This window comes from Pyrgilauda ruficollis, unplaced genomic scaffold, assembly GCF_017590135.1.
Source record: "Pyrgilauda ruficollis isolate IOZ18807 unplaced genomic scaffold, ASM1759013v1 scaffold181, whole genome shotgun sequence".
Classification (NCBI taxonomy): domain Eukaryota; kingdom Metazoa; phylum Chordata; class Aves; order Passeriformes; family Passeridae; genus Pyrgilauda; species Pyrgilauda ruficollis.
Window position 1 is genome coordinate 957,025 of NW_024517096.1, and position 18,499 is coordinate 975,523.

The 18,499-nt window shown below is 52.0% G+C and overlaps 2 protein-coding genes across 2 annotated transcripts; one reads left to right on the top strand and one right to left on the bottom strand.

The window, feature by feature from the left end:
• Positions 1-161: 161 nt before the first annotated feature.
• On the top strand, positions 162-10,057 carry LOC121352053 (shootin-1-like). Its single transcript, XM_041464619.1, has 20 exons — positions 162-241; positions 602-666; positions 1,353-1,413; positions 1,644-1,738; positions 1,863-2,028; positions 3,139-3,215; positions 3,740-3,821; positions 4,495-4,589; positions 4,815-4,961; positions 5,416-5,530; positions 6,149-6,251; positions 6,406-6,455; positions 6,729-6,838; positions 7,117-7,231; positions 7,840-7,942; positions 8,027-8,145; positions 8,582-8,691; positions 8,893-8,946; positions 9,334-9,811; positions 9,909-10,057. Exons 1-20 carry the CDS (start codon positions 202-204, stop codon positions 10,055-10,057), a joined length of 2,334 nt encoding a protein of 777 aa, XP_041320553.1. The 5' UTR covers positions 162-201.
• Positions 10,058-12,320: 2,263 nt separating this feature from the next.
• TEX261 (testis expressed 261) lies at positions 12,321-18,044 on the bottom strand (the record flags this gene model as incomplete). The annotated part of the gene is given in 3 exon segments (XM_041464612.1): positions 12,321-13,464; positions 17,928-18,035; positions 18,038-18,044. Coding segments are annotated over 3 exon segments (231 nt in total), but the record flags the coding sequence as incomplete, so codon positions are not given.
• Positions 18,045-18,499: the final 455 nt, after the last annotated feature.

Genomic DNA, 18,499 nt, shown 5'->3' on the forward strand with positions numbered 1-18,499 from the left:
GTGTTTTAGGGGAAAACACCCCCGTGGAAAATTCCAAGATCCTGCTGTGGGTTTCGCTTCCCCCCGTTGGGATCGGGGCCTCTCTGGAGGAGGGAGGGGAGAGGGAGGGCAGGGTGGTTTCACTTCCCTGCGGGGAACGAGGAGGCAGCGCCGGAGAGAGGGAGGCACCCCCAGATCTCGGGGGTTTGGGGGGCCCTGGGCATGGCCCGGGCTGGGGACGGAGTCGGGGGACACCTCACGGGTAAGAGGGAACCTCGTGGGGGATTTTTGGGGGGTCACCAGTGGGGTTTGGGGGGTGGGATTTGGGGTCGGGGGGGATTTTCTCTCCTCAGGATTGGGGGATTGGCTGGGGAGAGGGTCCGGTCTGGGAAAAGGGGTCGGGATTCAGATTCCCAAGAGCATTCACCACTGGATCTGGGATTGCGGGGAACGGTCCAGGGGGAGCTGGGGACCCTGGGGATAAGGGATGTCCCCAGTGCCACATCGGGGACCCCAGGGCTGCGTCCCCCTCTGCAGAGGGGACACTCGGGGGTGCCAGGGACCGTCCTGTCCCCCACTGTCACCCCTGGTGTCACCACTGTCCTGGCTCGGGTCCCCGCAGCCATCCTGGAGTCCGGGAGCAGCGAGGAGGAGGAGGAGGAGGATGAAGAGGCAGCTCCTGCACAGGTATCGCTTCCAGGCTCCTTTTCCATTGGATTCCTCCTTCCTGATCCCATAAATTGGGGGGATGAAGCGGGGGGTGCCCCATGTCCAGATTCCAGGGTGACCGGGGAACAGCGTCCCCGGCGCTGGGGGTGTCCGGGAGGCTCAGGGATGGCCAATGGAATGATGATGGAATGATGATGGGATGCCGATGGAATGATGATGGAATGCCGATGGAATGATGATGGAATGATGATGGAATGATGATGGAATGATGATGGAATGCCAATGGAATGCCAATGGAATGATGATGGAATGCCAATGGAATGCCGATGGAATGATGATGGAATGCCAATGGAATGCCAATGGAATGATGATGGAATGCCAATGGAATGCCCTGCTGGTGCAGATGGAATTCCACGCTGGTGGAATGCCTGCCAATGGAATTCTGCACCAAAGCGGTGCCACTGCCAAACAGTGCCAATGGAATTCTATCCCAAGGGCATTATCCCAACGGCCATTCCATCCAATGGAATTCCATCCCGAGGGCCATTCCGTGCCATGACAATGCCACGCCGTGCCAACACGGTGACATTTGCCATGGCCGTACCGATGGAATACTGTGCCGATGGAACTCCATGCTAATGGAATTCCATGCCAACGGAATTCCGTGCCGACCCAGAGCCTCATTCCCATTTTTCCCACCACAGCACCCACCCTTGGATCCAGTGCCAGATGACACCGAGAGCCGGCTGGCCGAGCTGGAGCAAGGTGAGCCCTGTCCCTTCCTGGTGTCCCGTCCCCATGTCCCGTCCCCATGTCCCATCCCAGTGTCCCATTCCCATTGTCCCATCCCAGTGTCCCCAATGTCGCCGGCACCTCCCTGGCCCCCCGCAGGCTCTGGGGTAAATCCCCCTGGCCGGGCTCTGGGCACAGCGGGCCATGAGCAGGACACGCTGGTGGCACCTGACCCCCGGTGTCACCGCCGGTGTCACCGGCAGCGTCGCAGGCGCTGCTGGCCGAGCTGGCGGCGCTGGACACCGAGGTGGAGCTGGAGCAGCAGTGCTGGCAGCGAGCTCAGGCCTTCAGTGCCCAGGTGGGGATGGGGACAGGTCCCCAAAGCTGTCCCTTCGTGGGGACAAGGTGCTGGGGCACCCTCGGGGCACGCCCGGCTCGGGGAGTGCAGGGGGAACCCCAATCCTGGGATTCTGGTGGAGCAGGAGAACGCACAGCTGGAGAGGCTCAGCCTGGCCAGGAGCCCCAAAGGGACCCCTGAGGTGACCCCAGAGGAGGTGACACCTGTGATGACACCTGAGGTGGCCCCAGAGGAGGTGACACACACGGAGGTGCCCCCGGAGGAGCCACCCACCCATACCCAGCTCCCAGGTGAGCCTGGGGTGTTCCACCCCATCCCATCCAAATCCATCCCATCCCATCCGATCCCACCCAATCCCAATCCCATCCCATGGATCCCATCCCATCCCATGGATCCCATCCCATCCCATCCCCATCCCATCCCATCCCACCCAATCCCAATCCAATCCCAACCCAATCCCAACCCAATCCCACCCCGGAACAGGATCCCACCCCATCCCTGTCCCACTGTCCCCTCCCAGTGTCCCCAAATCCCAGGTTGTCCCCACACCGAGCTTTGGGGCCATTCCCAAGCCCCATTTTGGGTCAAATCAAGCGAAAGCGACACCGAAATCCAACCGCAGTCGCCGACACCGCTCGTGCTTCCCCTTTCCCATCCTCTTTTCCCAAGGTGCCACTTCCTGCTCTCGGGACCTCGTGAGAACATCCCAAATTCCCTGATCCCACCGCTGGGATGATCCTTGGGGGTGTCCCGGGGGTGCCACCCCGCTGTCACAGCCCATTCCCGCTGGATCCCGTTGCGGAGGCAGATTCCAGTCGGGATATGGGGGACACAGCTGGGATGGGGTGACCAGGGGTGCCCAGCTCCAGGAGGGCTGAGCTGCCCTTTCCCATCCCTTTTTTCCCCTTTCCCATCCCTTTTTTTCCCCTTTCCCATCCCTTTTTTCCCCCTTTCCCACTTTCCCCCCCCCCCATTTCCCAACCTTCTCCCCAGTTTCCCACTCCTCAATTCCCCCTTTCCCAACCTTTCTCCCCCACCCCATTTCCCACTTTTTATCTCCCTTTCCCACCCCTCATTCCCCCCCATTTCCCACTCCCCTTTCACCCCTCTTATTCCCTCCATTTCCCACCCTTTTTCCTCTTTCCCCCACTCCCACAATTTCCCACCCCTCAATTCCCCCTTTCCCAATCTTTTTCCCCCCATTTCCCACTTTTTCTACCCCTTTTCCACTCCTCATTCCCCCCATTTCCCACTCCTCATTTCCTCCTTTTCCACCTTTTTCTCTTTTCTCCTGTTTTCCCCTTTCCCACTTTCCCCCCTCTCCCCCTTTTCTCCCTTTCCCCCTTTTCCCCCTTTCCCACCCCTCAATTTCCCACCCCTCATTCCCACTTTTCTCCCAGCTCCACAGGAAGATCTCTCCCAGCTCCTGGAACATCACCGGGACCTCCAGGCACAGCTGCAGCACCTGCACACCCAGGTACCCCAAAATTGGCCTTAACCCCCCTTTCCCATTTTGGGATTTTGGGGATTAAGCCCAAAAATGTCCCAGGGCTCAGGGTGGGATTTTTCATTGATTTTTCGCTAATTTTTGCAGATTTTTTGCTGATTTTTTTTTCTGATTTTCTCCCGGATTTTTCACTGATTTTTCACTGATTTTTCACGAAATTGCTCTTGAAATTTTTGTGGATTTCTCCTAGATTTTCTCCCGGATTTTTCACTGATTTTTTCCTGGTTTTCCCCCAGACTTGTCCTGGATTTTTCACTGAGTTTTCCTGGATTTTTCACGATTTGTCATAGATTTTCTCCCAGATTTCTCCTGGATTTCTCCCTGATCATTCACAGATTTTTCACGAAGTTTTCACAGATTTTTTGACGATTTGTCCCAGATTTTCTCCCGGATATTTCACGGATTTTTGCGAATTTTTTCATGGATTTTTCACTTATTTTCTCCCGGCTATTTCCCGGATTTCTCACATATTTTCCCGTGTTTTCCCGGAACAGCTGGAGCTGGAGCGGGAGGAGCAGCAGCGCCTGCGGGCAGCCCTGGCCGCCAGCCAGAGGGCACTGAGGTCCTTCAAGAGAGGTCAGCAGGGTCCCCGTGTCCCCTCCCGGTGCCACCAGTGCCACCCCAAACCAACAGCTGGCAGCTGCCCCGGCTGTCCCCACCCACGCCAGGTGGCCGTGCCCACGTGCCCGTGGTGGCATCACCCTCATTTCCCCCTTTTCCCACTCTTTTTTCCCCTTTCCCCCCCCCATTTTCCCATCAATTTTCTCCCTTTCCCGACCCTTTTTTCTCCCTATTTTTCCACATTTGTCCCCCTTATTTCTACCCCGTTTCCCACCCATTTTCTCCCTTTCCCCACCCTTTCTCCCACTTTCCCACCTCTTTTTTCCCCCTTTCCCACACCTTTTCCACCCTTTTCTTTCACTTCCCCCCTTTTTCCTCTCCCTTTTCCCACCCTAATTTCCCCCTTTTCCCACCCCTTATTTCCCCCCTTTCCCACCTTTTCCTCCCTTTTCCCACCTCTTTGCCACCCTTTTCCTCCAATTTCCCAAACCTTTTCCCCCCTTTTTCCTCCCTCTTCCCAAACCTTTTCCATCCTTTTCTTCCACTTCCCCCCCCTTTTCCTCCCCCATTTTTCACCCTTTTTCCCACCCTTTTTCCCACCCCTTTTCCCCTCATTTCCCAAACTTCTCCCCCTACTTCCTACCCCTCTCCCCTCCCTTTCCCCGGTGCCACCCCGCTGTCCCCGCAGTGTCCCAGATTGTCACCCAGGATTACTGCCAGGCCCTGGAGCAGCTGGAGCTGGAGCAGGACCTGCGCTGCCACGCCGAGGCCTTCGCCCACCAGGTGCCACCAAGGCCTTGGGGACACCGCTGGGGGTGGCACGGAGGTGACAGCACCCCTGGCACCCATCCCAAGGGAATGGGGTGATCCCAAGGGAATGGGATGATCCCAGGGGTCTCCCGCTGCGGTTTTTCGGGATGTAGCCGGGCGGGATTCACCACCAGCACCTCTGGAAGGTGGCACCGAGGTGGCACCGAGGTGACACCGTGGTGACACCCGCGCTCCCAGATGCTGGTCCAGCAGAAGGAGGCGAAGCGCCAGAGCTCCATCCTGCTGAGGAGCGCCGCGCCCAACTCCCAAATCCTGGAAGCGCTCCAGGAATTGGAAAAACTCAGCCGGGAGCTGGAGGAGACGCGGCAGGAACGGCGCCAGCGGGTGAGGGACTGTCCCCAAGCCTGGGGACATCGCGGGGAGGGGACTGCGCGCTCCAGATCCCACCCCTCCATTCCCATTTTTCCATGGAGCACTGCTTTTTCCATGGATTTCTCATCATGGATTTCCCTCCATGCATTTCCCACCATGGATTTCCCATCATGGATTTCTTTCCATGGATCTCCCTCCATGGATTCCTTTCCATGGATTTCCACCATGGGTTTCCCATCATGGATTTCTCTCCATGGATTTCTTTCCATTCATTTCGCTCCATGGATTTCTTTCCATGAATTTCGACCATGGATTTCCCGAGGTGTTGATGGAACCTCATCCCACAGCGAGGGGGGATTTGCCCTAAAACCCACCGGGAGTTTTTCCCCAAATTCCCAGTTTTAGGGTCGGGGAGCGTTGCCGTCCTTGGGGTTTTCCCAGATTCCGGAATTCCCACATCCCACAGGAGCAGGAGCTGGAGCAGCAGCGGGAGGAGCTGCAGCGGGCGCGGGAAGCGCTGGAGGAGGAGCGGGAGGAGAAGCGGGAGCTGAGGGAGAGGCTGGAAGGGCTGGAGAAGGAAGGTGGGAATTTCCACATGGAATTCCAGAGGGTTCCAGGGGATTCCAGAGGGATTCCAGAAAATTCCAAAGGATTCCGGGGGGATTCCAGAGGATTCCAGGGGGATTCAAAAAAATTCCAGGGGGATTTTAGAGGATTCCAGGAAAAATCCAGAGGGATTCCAGGGGGATTCCAGACAGATTCCAAAAAATTCCAGAGGGATCTCAGAGGATTTCAGAGAGATTCCAGATGATTCCAGGGGGATTTTACAGGATTCCAGGGGAATTACAAAAAATTCCAGAGGGATTCCAGAGGTTTCCAGATTATCCCAGAGGGGATTCCAGGAGAATTCCAGAAGATTCTGGGGGGATTCCAGACGGATCCAAATAATTCCAAAGGGTTCTAGAAGATCCCAGAGGAATTCTGGGGGGATCCCAAAGGGATTCCAGAAGATTCCAGGGGGGATTCCAGAGGATTGCAGGGGAAATCCAGGGGGATTCCAAAGAATTCCAGATGATTCCAGGGGATTCCAGAATATTCCAGAGGAGTTCCAGACAGATTCCAGGGGGATTTTAGAGGGTTCATGGGGGATTCCAGAAAGTTCCGGAGGGATCCCCAATCCCAATCCCGCCTCATTCCAGTGGGATCGCTCTGGGAGCAGCTGGCACAGCCACCTCAGAGCCACCCCGAGGTGCCACCGCCGCCACCGCTGCCACCGCCCGCTGCCACCGCCATCCCCGCCGAGTAGGTGACATCCCGGCGGCTTTTCCGGCCAACATTCCGGAATATTCTTGGAAAACCGCTGCCCACACCCTGACCGCCCCTGAGGGGAGGGGACAGGGTGACAGACTTGTCACCTCCTGTCCCCTCTGGTGTCACCTCCTGTCCCCCCCCGCAGCCCCCTGGCCACCCTCCGGCAGAGGAAGGCGCGGAAAAGCCGGGAGCAAAGTGAGTCCTGAGGGGTGGGGACATCGGGAGTGTCCCCAAAGTGTCACCAGGCTGGGGACATCGGGAGTGTCCCCAAAGTGTCACCAGGCTGGGGACATCTGCAGAGTCCCCAGAGTGTCACCAGAACAGGGGGTGCTCCAGGGGTTCCCGAGCTCCATTGGGGGTGATCTGGGGACAGGGTGGCACTGCCCAGGGAGGTGACAGCTCCACCCTCAGCATGACGTGCGTGGTGTCCCCAGCACGGGGAGGTGACACGCGGTGCCACCCTGGCAGGTGACTCAGGGACAGAGGACATCCATGCCCGGGCCGTGCAGGAGATGCTGGAGCGGATCCGGACCGGGATCGTCCTGCGGCCGGCCAGGGCCAGGCCATCCCCGTGCCAGGTGACAATGGGGACAACGGGCTGGCAGGCCTGGCATTCCCGGGGTCAGGAATTCCTGAGATTGAGCCATTCTTCCCACCATGGATTTCCCACCATGGATTTCCACCATGGAATTCCCACCATGGATTTCCCGAGGTGTTGATGGAACCTCATCCCACAGCGAGGGGGGATTTGCCCTAAAACCCACCGGGAGTTTTTCCCCAAATTCCCAGTTTTAGGGTCGGGGAGCGTTGCCGTCCTTGGGGTTTTCCCAGATTCCGGAATTCCCACATCCCACAGGAGCAGGAGCTGGAGCAGCAGCGGGAGGAGCTGCAGCGGGCGCGGGAAGCGCTGGAGGAGGAGCGGGAGGAGAAGCGGGAGCTGAGGGAGAGGCTGGAAGGGCTGGAGAAGGAAGGTGGGAATTTCCACATGGAATTCCAGAGGGTTCCAGGGGATTCCAGAGGGATTCCAGAAAATTCCAAAGGATTCCGGGGGGATTCCAGAGGATTCCAGGGGGATTCAAAAAAATTCCAGGGGGATTTTAGAGGATTCCAGGAAAAATCCAGAGGGATTCCAGGGGGATTCCAGGCAGATTCCAAAGAATTCCAGAGGGATCTCAGAGGATTTCAGAGAGATTCCAGATGATTCCAGGGGGATTTTACAGGATTCCAGGGGAATTACAAAAAATTCCAGAGGGATTCCAGAGGTTTCCAGATTATCCCAGAGGGGATTCCAGGAGAATTCCAGAAGATTCTGGGGGGATTCCAGACGGATCCAAATAATTCCAAAGGGTTCTAGAAGATCCCAGAGGAATTCTGGGGGGATCCCAAAGGGATTCCAGAAGATTCCAGGGGGGATTCCAGAGGAAATCCAGGGGGATTCCAAAGAATTCCAGATGATTCCAGGGGATTCCAGAATATTCCAGAGGAGTTCCAGACAGATTCCAGGGGGATTTTAGAGGGTTCATGGGGGATTCCAGAAAGTTCCGGAGGGATCCCCAATCCCAATCCCGCCTCATTCCAGTGGGATCGCTCTGGGAGCAGCTGGCACAGCCACCTCAGAGCCACCCCGAGGTGCCACCGCCGCCACCGCTGCCACCGCCCGCTGCCACCGCCATCCCCGCCGAGTAGGTGACATCCCGGCGGCTTTTCCGGCCAACATTCCGGAATATTCTTGGAAAACCGCTGCCCACACCCTGACTGTCCCCAAGGGGAGGGGACAGGGTGACAGACTTGTCACCTCCTGTCCCCTCTGGTGTCACCTCCTGTCCCCCCCGCAGCCCCCTGGCCACCCTCCGGCAGAGGAAGGCGCGGAAAAGCCGGGAGCAAAGTGAGTCCTGAGGGGTGGGGACATCGGGAGTGTCCCCAAAGTGTCACCAGGCTGGGGACATCAGGAGTGTCCCCAAAGTGTCACCAGGCTGGGGACATCAGGAGTGTCCCCAAAGTGTCACCAGGCTGGGGACATCAGGAGTGTCCCCAAAGTGTCACCAGGCTGGGGACATCTGCAGAGTCCCCAAAGTGTCACCAGGGGCAGGAGAGGGGACATGGAGAATGTCCCCAAAATGTTACTGTGACGGGGGGGTGGGGACATCAGGAGTGTCCCCAAAGTGTCACCAGAACAAGGGGTGCTCCAGGGGTCCCCGAGCTCCATTGGGGGTGATCTGGGGACAGGGTGGCACTGCCCGGGGAGGTGACAGCTCCACCCTCAGCATGACGTGCGCGGTGTCCCCAGCACGGGGAGGTGACACGCGGTGCCACCCTGGCAGGTGACTCAGGGACAGAGGACATCCATGCCCGGGCCGTGCAGGAGATGCTGGAGCGGATCCGGACCGGGATCGTCCTGCGGCCGGCCAGGGCCAGGCCATCCCCGTGCCAGGTGACAATGGGGACAACGGGCTGGCAGGCCTGGCATTCCCGGGGTCAGGAATTCCTGAGATTGAGCCATTCCTGGGGTCAGGAATTCCCAGGGTCAGGAATTCCCAGGATTGAGCCATTCCGGGGGTCAGGATCTCCTGGGATTGAGCCATTCCGGGGGTCAGGAATTCCCAGGACTGAGCCATTCCCAATTTCCCGGCAGGACTCCATGACCAGCAAGAGGAGGAGCGCAGCGCTGGAGCTGCAGGGGATCCTGGTGGGCAGCGCTGTCCCCTTGGTGTCCCTTTGATGCCCCCATGGTGTCCCCTCAATGTCCCATCATGCTGCCATGGTGTACCCATGGTGTGACCTTGGTGTCCCTTTGGTGTCCCCATGGTGTCCCCACGCTGTCCCCTCGGTGTCCCGGTGGTGTCCCGGTGTTGCCATGGTGTTGCCATGCTCTCCTGCAGTGTCCCCATTCTGTCCCTGCGGTGTCCCTCAGTTTCCCCCTGGTGCCCCTTCAGATGTCCCCTTTGCACACCCACGGTGTTGACGCGCTGTCCCTGCAGTGTCCCCTTGCTGTCCCACGGTGTCCCCTCAGTGTCCCCTCGCTGTCCCCCTTGCTGTCCCCTCGGTGTCCCCCTGGTGACCCCGGCTGTCCCAGGGTGCCCTGCGGAGGCCGAGCCGGAGGCGCAGCCGGAAGAGCCGGGATCAGCAGCTGGGATCCGTCCTGGAGCTGGGATCCATCCTGGAGCGGCGGCGCCGGGCCCTGGACGCGTCCATGGGGGATTCCGTGGGCAATTCCATGGGCAACAATTCCATGGGAAACCAGTCCATGGGCAACAATTCCATGGGGAATTCCATGGGCATCAATTCCTTTGGCACCAATTCCATGAGGAGTTCCATGGGCACCAATTCCATGGGCACCAATTCCATGGGCACCAATTCCATGGGCACCAATTCCATGGGCACCAATTCCATGGGCACCAATTCCATGGGCACCAATTCCATGGGCACCAATTCCATGGGCACCAATTCCATGAGCACCAATTCCATGGGCACCAGTTCCACGGGCACCAATTCCATGCGGAATTCCACGGGAGCACAGGAGCGTGACGGAGCTGGGAAGGAGCCAGACGCGGGTAGGGAGCTGGGAATGTCCCCAAGGAGGGCGTGGAGGTGACACCGGCAGCTGTCCCCTCCTGTCCCTGCTGCCATTCCTCTCACGGCTTTTCCCAGGAAACCGCAACAAGGACCAGGAGCAGGACACGGATAAGGACAAGGACACGGACACGGCCAGTGTCCCCTTCCGGCCCCGGGGCCTTGGTGGCCTCCCCAGGACACGTCCCCGCCCCCGCTGGGCCTGGGACAGCGGGGACAACGCCTAGGAGCCGCTTCCCAGGAATTCCCACCCTCCTTTCCCGGGATTTTCCACCTTCAGTTCCTGGGATTTTCCCACCATCAGTTCCCAGGGTCTTCCAGCCTTGTCCCCCAAGATTTTCCACCCTCCTTTCCCAGGATTTTCCACCCCTTTTCCCCAAGATTTTCCACCCTTTTTTCCCAGGATTTCCCGCCTTCCTTTCCAGGATTTTCCCACCCTCCATTCCCAAGATTTTCCTGCCTCTTTTCCAGGACTTCCCACCCTCAATTCCCAGAATTTCCCACCCTTATTTCCCAGGATTTCCCACCCTTTTTCCCCAAGATTTTTTGCCCTCTTTCCCAGGATTTCACGACCTCCATTCTCAGGATATTCCCATGATTTTCCACCCTCGATTCCCACCATTTCCCACCCCCCTTTCCCAGGATTTTCCACCCCTTTTCCCCAAGATTTTCCACCCTTTTTTTCCCAGGATTTCCCGCTTTCCTTTCCAGGATTTTCCCACCCTCAATTCCCAAGATTTTCCTGCCTCCTTTCCCAGGAATTTTCATCCCTTTTTTCCCCAACTTTCCCACCCTCCTTTCCCAGGATTTTCCACCCCTTTTCCCCAAGATTTTCCCAGGATTTCTCGCCCTCATATTCCAGGCTTTCCCATCCTAATTTCCAAGGATTTCCCACCCTTTTTTCCCCGAGACTTTCCTGCCTCCTTTCCACGACTTCCCACCCTCAATTCCAAGGATTTCCCACCCGCATTCCCCAGGATTTCCCATGCTCCTTTCCTGGGATTTTCCACCCTCAATTCCCAGAATTTCCCACCCTCCTTTCCAGGATTTCCCGCCCTCATTTCCTGGGATTTTCCTCCCTCATTTCCCAGGATTTCCTGCCCTCCATTCCCAAGATTTTCCCAGGATTTTCCACTTTTGATTCCCAGAATTTCCTGTTCTCCTTTCCCAGATTTTCATGCCTCATTTCCCAAAATTTCCCACCCTCCTTTCCTGGAATTTTCCATCCTCATTTCCTGGGATTTTCCTGCCCATTTTCCAGAATTTCCCACCCTCCTTTCCAGGGATTTTCCCAGAATTTCCCACCCTCCTGGGAATTCCTGAAAAAATGGAATCCCCTGGAATTCCGCGCTGCTTTGCCTTGGGAATGATCCAAACCCCGCCCACCCCGTGGAATTCCATCCCACCCTCCAAATTCCCCCAAAATTCGGGAATTCCTTCCCCAAAATCCCACAGGACTTCTGGCAGCTCCTCCTTTCCTACAACATCCAAATAAAATCCTTTATTTCCCTTGGATTTGAGACCACCTGGAATTATTCCCGACATTCCAAAGCTCCTTTCCCAGGAATCCCAAATCCTCCATTCCCTGGGAATTCCCTCAGATTTGTTTTTATCCCGTTTTCTTTCCCTCCTCCTCCAGCTGGAATTCAAAGATTTAAGGCTGGGAGGGATTTTTCCCAAATTTCCCTGAATTCCTGCTCCTTTTCCCTATGGATTTTCCAGGAGGAAAACTAGGAATGAGAGGCCCAAAAAAAAAAAAAAAAGGGAAATTCCTGCTGGAAAAGGAGAAGGAAATTTTTCCAGACTTTTCCAAATCCTGGAACTTTCCTGGAGATTTTCCCAGATTTTTTTCAAATCCTGGAACTTTCCTGGACTTCTCCAAATCCTGAAGTTTTTTCCAGATTTTTCCCAAAACCTGGAAATTTCCTGGAGCTTTTTCCCAGATTTCTTCAAATCCTGGAATTTCTTCCCAGATTTTTCCCAAATCCTGGAGATTTTTCCCAGACTTCTCCAAATCCTGGAACTTTCCTGAAGTTTTTTTTCTGGATTTTCCCAAATCCTGGAAATTTCCTGGAGCTTTTTCCCAAATTTCTTCAAATCCTGGAGTTTCTTCCCAGATTTCTCCAAATCCTGGAACTTTCCTGGAGTTTCTTCCTGGATTTCTTCAAATCCTGGAGTATTTTTCTCTGATTTTCCCAATTCCTGGAGTATTTTCCCCTGATTTTTCCAAATCCAGCTTTTTTTGGGCTCTCCCAGATGCTTCCAGGGAAATTCCAGAGTTTGGGAATTTCCTTTTCCTGCCCTTTCCAGATTCAGTAAAATCCATGATCCCACAGGATGGGGGATGGGATCTGAATCCATGGATTTCCCCCAAAATCCTGGAATTCCCGTGGCAAAATTCCACCCAAATTCCACAACCTGGCCTTGGACACTTCCAGGGACCCGGAAAAATCCCAATCCCAATAAAAATCCACAAAACCCCGAGGAAAATCCAGGATTTCTCCATTTTATTCATAAATTTCCCGCATTCCCGGTGCTTCTGGGAATGTTTTTTCCCAAATTTCATCCCGAATTTCCATTTCCTGGTTAAATATTTATGGAATTCCACGATTTCCCTAAAATCTGATTCAGCTCCTGGAAATCCAGGCTGGAAAAATATGGAAAAACAGCTGGAAAAATTCCCAGGAAAATCGGGATTCAAAGGAATCAGGAATTCCTGATTTTCCTCATTCCCATCCTGGAATTTTCCAGCAAATCCAGAGGGGAAAAAACCCAAAAATCAACAACAAATCCCAATCCAAGAGGTCTCAGAGCAGAATTCCAGCTTTTCCAAAGGAATTTTTTGGGGAATTCCTCAAAAAATCTTCTGGATCAGGAATTCCCAAGCGTGGCTGGGGTGGGAATGGAAAAATCCAGAAAAAAATGGGAATTTTCTGAAGGGAAAGAAGAAATTTGCAGCTCCCTCGGAGGATTTTCACCCTTTGGAAGAGGAAGGAAAAATCTGGGAATTCTCAACATTCCCCCTCGTCTGCAGGATCAGAAAAATCCGGAATTCTGGGAATTCCTTGGAAAACTGAGATTCCCATGGAAAATCCATTCCCTTCCCAAGGCTTTGCTGGAGGGGAAAACGGGAATTTTCAGGATTTAAACCGCCCAAATCCTGATTTTTTTTTGGGATCATTCCTTCTGGAATAACAGGATGAAGGGACAGCGTGGAATCCTCTGGATTTATCCCGATTTTTCCCATATTTTTTTTAATTCACGGCTCTGTGGAACCCTCAGGAAAACCCAGGAGCAGCTCCAAAAAAAAAACCCCGCAGAGAAAACCGGGAGATTCCCAAAATTCCCAAGATTTTCCATGAAACCATTCCCAAGGAATCAGCAGGAAAAACCCCAAGCGTGGTCGGCACCTCCAGGAGTGTCCAAGTCTCTGAATTCCCAAAGAATTCCCGGAAAGAGGCAAAATTTGGGATATTCCAGCTGGGGATCTTCTGGATATTCCCAAATATTCCCGAATTTCAGTAAATTTTCTGCCTGCTGGGCAGGATGGCTTCCTTGATGAAGGAGAAAATCAGGAGAATCCCGGAGCGTTTCCCTCTTTTCCCCTTGGTGAAATAATTGGAGACGACGTCGTCTGCGGAAAACGGGGAACGGGATCAGAATTCCAGAGGGGAACGGGAGGTTTGGGGATTTTGGGACTGGGATGGAATTCCCAAAGAAGTTTGGGGCTGGTCCTGGATCCCCACTGGGAATGTGGGATTGGATTTTTGGGGTGATCAGGGATCCCAAATTTATGGGGTATTCAGGAAGTTACAATTCCATGGAATTCTCGGAGCTTTTGGAGAGCCCAGAGATCCCAAATTTCTGGGGTTCACCAAATGCTCAGGAATCCCAAATTTTTGGGATTCTTTGAGTCTTTGGGACTCCCAATTTCTGGGACATTCTGACCCTTGGTGACCCCTAAAAATCCCAGAATTTTGGGATATTCTGAGCCCACAGGAAGCCTCAGGAATCCCAAATTTCTGGGATTCTCCAAGATTTCAGGGACCTGCAGGGATCCCAAATTTCTGGGACATTTTGGGGCACTCGGGAATCCCAGAATTTCTGGGGTTCTTTGAGCCTTTGGGATCCCCAATTTCTGGGATATTCTGCGCCCTTGGGGACCCAAAAAACCCAAATTTTTGGGACATTCTGAGCCTTTAGGAAGCCCCAGGAATCCCAAATTTCTGGGATTCTCTGAAGCCCTGTGGAGCACCCAAGGATCCCAAATTTCTGGGGTTCTTTGGGACCTTCAGTTTCGGGGACATTCAGAGTCCTTGGGGACTCTCAAGGACCCCAGATTCCTGGGATTCTCCAAGGGCTCAAGGACTCCCAAAAATCCCAAATTTCCGGCACGTTCTGAGAAGGATCAGAACTGGACGAGCTCAAAATCCTTTCCCTCCCAATCCCATTCCCAATCCCAATCCCATTCCCAATCCCATTCCCATTCCCATCCCACTCCCATCCCAATCCCAACCCCATTCCCACCTCTGGGTTGCACCATGGAGTTCAGGACATTCAATCCTTGGGATTCTCCAAGGGCTCAGAAATCCCAAATTTTCCATTCAGAGCCTTTAGGAAGTCTCAGGGAATCCCAAATTTCTGGGCCTTTGGGATTCCCGGTGCCTGGGATTTTTTGAGCCTTTGGGGACCCCAAAAATCCCAAATTTCTGGGATTCTCTGAGGTCTTAGCACACCCAATCCTTGGGATTCTCCAAGGACTCAGGGAGTCCTGGGATTCTTTTTTTTTGGGGGGGGTTCTCCAAGGGTTCAGAGGCACCCAAGGATCCCAGATTTCTGGGACATTCCAAGCCCTTGATGACCCCCAAAAATCCCCAATTTCTGGGATTCTCCAAGGGCTCAAGGACCCCCAAAAATCCCAAATTTCTGGCACGTTCTGAGCAGGATCAGAACTGGACAAGCTCAAAATCCTTTCCCACCCAATCCCCTTCCCATTCCCATTCCGGACCCCATTCCCATTCCTAATTCCAACCCAATCCCATTCCTGACCCCGTTCCCACCTCTGGGCTGCACCATGGAGTTCAGGACATTCAATCCTTGGGATTCTCCAAGGGCTCAGAAATCCCAAATTTCTGGGCTATTCTGACCCTCGGTGACCCCAAAAATCCCAAATTTTTGGGACATTCTGAGCCCTTAAGAAGCCCCAGGGCCTCAAAACCCCAAAATTCCAAGAATTCCTATGGAAAATTTTCATCTCACTCCTTTTTTGTGGGATAAAAAAGTTCCCTCAAAGTGTTCCCAAATTTCTTGCTCTTCCTGGTTTTGTATTCCCGGATTTCGATTAAGGATTAATTTAATTAAGATTTTAATTAATTCAATTAAATCCTCCTGGAAAAATTAATGAAATTGATGAAAAAAAAAAACACAAAAATTCAGGGAAAAATTGGATTTTTGTCGTTTTTTTATGGAATTTTGGCCTCTTGGGAATTTTGTCATGGAATTCCAACAGAAAAATCAGGAATGGCAATTCCCAATGGGAAAAGATTTGGGGTAAATTGGTGAAAAATGAAATTTTAATGATTTATTTCTTATTTTTCCTAAATTTTTAATAATTCCTAAAATTTTTAGCATTTTGGTAATTAATTTGGATTAACATTCCACATTCCTGGAATTTCCTGGGAAAACCCCAAACCTGCAGGTTCCAGGGAATTTCAGAACCTCAAGAAACCCCCAAAAAATTGGAAAAAATAAAAAAAAAAAATCAGTTTTATTTTGAAGAAATTCAGAGCTACCAACCCAAAAATCGGGGATTTTCCAAAGGGGAAAATTGGGGAAAATCCGGAATTTTTGGGATCTCACCTCGGAGAAGAGGTAAAATTCCTCAGCAAAATATTGGAATGCCAGGTAGTGATTGACCACAACCAGAACTGCAGGGAAAAAACAGGGAAAAACAACAGGATCAGAACGTTCCAGAGGGAAAATCCCAAATTTTGGAGCCCTCCCGTCCCCCCAGGCCAATCCCAAAAGTTCCCAAAAATTCCCCCAAAAAAATCTGAAAAAAATCCCTGAAAAATCCCTAAAATCCCTCAAAAACTCCCCAAAATTCTTCCAAAAATTCCCCCCATATTCTCCCAGAAATTACCAAAGATTCCCAAAAATCCCCAAAAAATCCCTGAAAATTACCCAAAAATTCTCCAAAAAATCTTAAAAATTTCCCTCAAAAAATCTGAAAAAATCCCAAAAATTTCCCCAAAAAATCCCCCCCAAATCCCCAATAATTCCCTCAAAATTCCTGAAAAATCCCCAAATAAAACCTAAATAATCCCAAATTCTCCTAAAAAATCCCCCAAAATCCCCAAATACTCCCTAAAAATCAAAAAAAAAACTTTAAAAATCCCCAAAAATCAAAAAAAAAAATCTAAAAATTCCCAAAAAATCCCCCAAAAATCTCCTAATAAATTCCTGCCAAATCCTAAAAAAAATTCCAAAATAATCCTCAAAAAAAGCCCCAAAATTCCCACCAAAAATCCCCTCAACATTCCTAAAAAAAATCCCCTAAAAATCCCCCAAAACTCCTCCTTAAAATTATCCCAAAATCTCCAAAAATTCCCTAAAATTCCCAATAATTCCCTCAAAATATCCTCAAGAAATCCCAAAAAATCCCAATAAAAATTGTCAAAAAAAAAAAAAAAATCCTCAAAAAATCCAGAAAAAAACCCTGAAAAATTTCCCAAAAATCCCAAAAAAATTCCCAAAAAATCCCAAATTTTTGGGGCATTCTGAGCCTTTTGGGGCAATCAAGGCCTCTCAAAAATTCCTCAAAAAATCCTGTAATATTTCTCAAAAATCCCTCCATAAACTGTAAAAACTTGCCGAAAAATCTCAAAAAAAATCCCAAAAAAATCCAAAAAATTTTTTAAAAAATTCCAAAAAAAATCCCAAAAAAATCCCAATAAATTCCCAAAAAATTCCCAAAAAAGTCCCAAATTTCTGGGGCATTTTGAGCCTTTTGGGGCAATCAAGGCCTCAAAATCCCAAATTTCTGGGACATTCTGAATCCTCGGCAAGCCTTAGGAATCTCAGATTTCTGGGATTCTCCAAGGGCTCAAGAACCACCAAAAAATCCCAAATTTCCATGACATTCTGACAAAATCCCCAAATTTTTAGGACATTCTTAGCGGGATCAGAACTGGACGAGCTCAAAATCCTTTCCCACCCATTCCTGACCCCATTCCCATCCCAATCCCATTCCCAATCCCATTCCCAACCTCATTCCCACCTCCAGGCTGCACCACGGAGGGCAGGACGTTCAATCCTTGGGATTCTCCAAGAGCTCAGGGATTCCCCCAAGGATCCCAAATTTCTGGGACATTCTGTACCCTTGGTGACCCTCAAGAATCCCAAAATTTTGGGACATTCTGAGCCCTTTGCGAAGCCCCAAGGATTCCAAATTTCTGGGACATTCTGAGACTTTGGGGACACTCAGGGATCCCAAAATTTCTGGGATTATTTGAGCCTTTGGGACCCCCAATTTCCGGGACATTCTGAGCCCTTAGGGATCCCAAAAATCCAAAATTTCCAGGACATTCTGAGCAGGATCAGAACTGGATGAGCTTGAAATCTTTTCCCACCCATTCCTGACCCCAATCCCATTCCCAATCTCATTCCCAACCCAATCCCAATCCCAACCCCACTCCCACCTCTGGGCTGCACCACGGAGGGCAGGACGTTCAATCCTTGGGATTCTCCAAGAGCTCAGGGATCCCCCGCAGGAATCCCAAATTTCTGGGACATTCTGTGCCCTTGGGAAGCCCCAAGGATCCCAGATTTCTGGGATTCTCTGAAGGCTCAAGGACCCCAAATTTCTGGGATTCTCCAAGGGACCCCCAAAAATCCCAAATTTCCACGACATCGTCACCCTTGATGCCCCCAAAAATTCCAAATTTCCGGGATGTTCTGAGCGGGATCAAAACCAGACGAACTCAAAATCCTTTCCCACCCATTCCCAATCCCAATCCCATTCCCAACCCCATTCCCAACCCCATTCCAACCCCATTCCCAACCCCATCCCAACCCCATTCCCAACCCCGTTCCCACCTCCGGGCTGCACCGTGGAGGGCAGGACGTTCTCCCCGGCCGACAGCGACACGAAGAAGGCGAAGGGAATCAACCACAGGCAGAAGGTGAAATAAGCCAGGACCTGCAGAATTCCCAAAATTCCAACCGGAATTCCCAAAATTCCAACCCAAAAACCCCAAAGTTCCAACCCCAAAAGCCCAAAATTCCAAGAATTCCTAAGGAAAATTTCTATCTCATCCCTTTTTCTGCGGGATAAAAAAGTTTCTTCGAGGTGTTCCCAAATTTTTTGCTGTTCTTGGTTTTCCCTTGAAATAAGGTAGAATTCCCAAAATTCCAACTAGAATTCCCAAAATTCCAACCCAAAATTCCAAGAATTCCTAAGGAACAGTGTCTATCTCACCCCTTTTTTTTGTGGGGGAAAAGTTTCCTTGAGGTGTTCCCAAATTTTTTGCTCTTCCTTGAAAGAAGCCAGAAATCCCAAAATTCCAACCAGAATTCCCAAAATTCCGGCTCGGAAATATCAAAATTCCAACTCAGAAATCCCAAAATTCCAACCCAAAAAGCCCCAAAATGCAAAGAATTCCAATGGA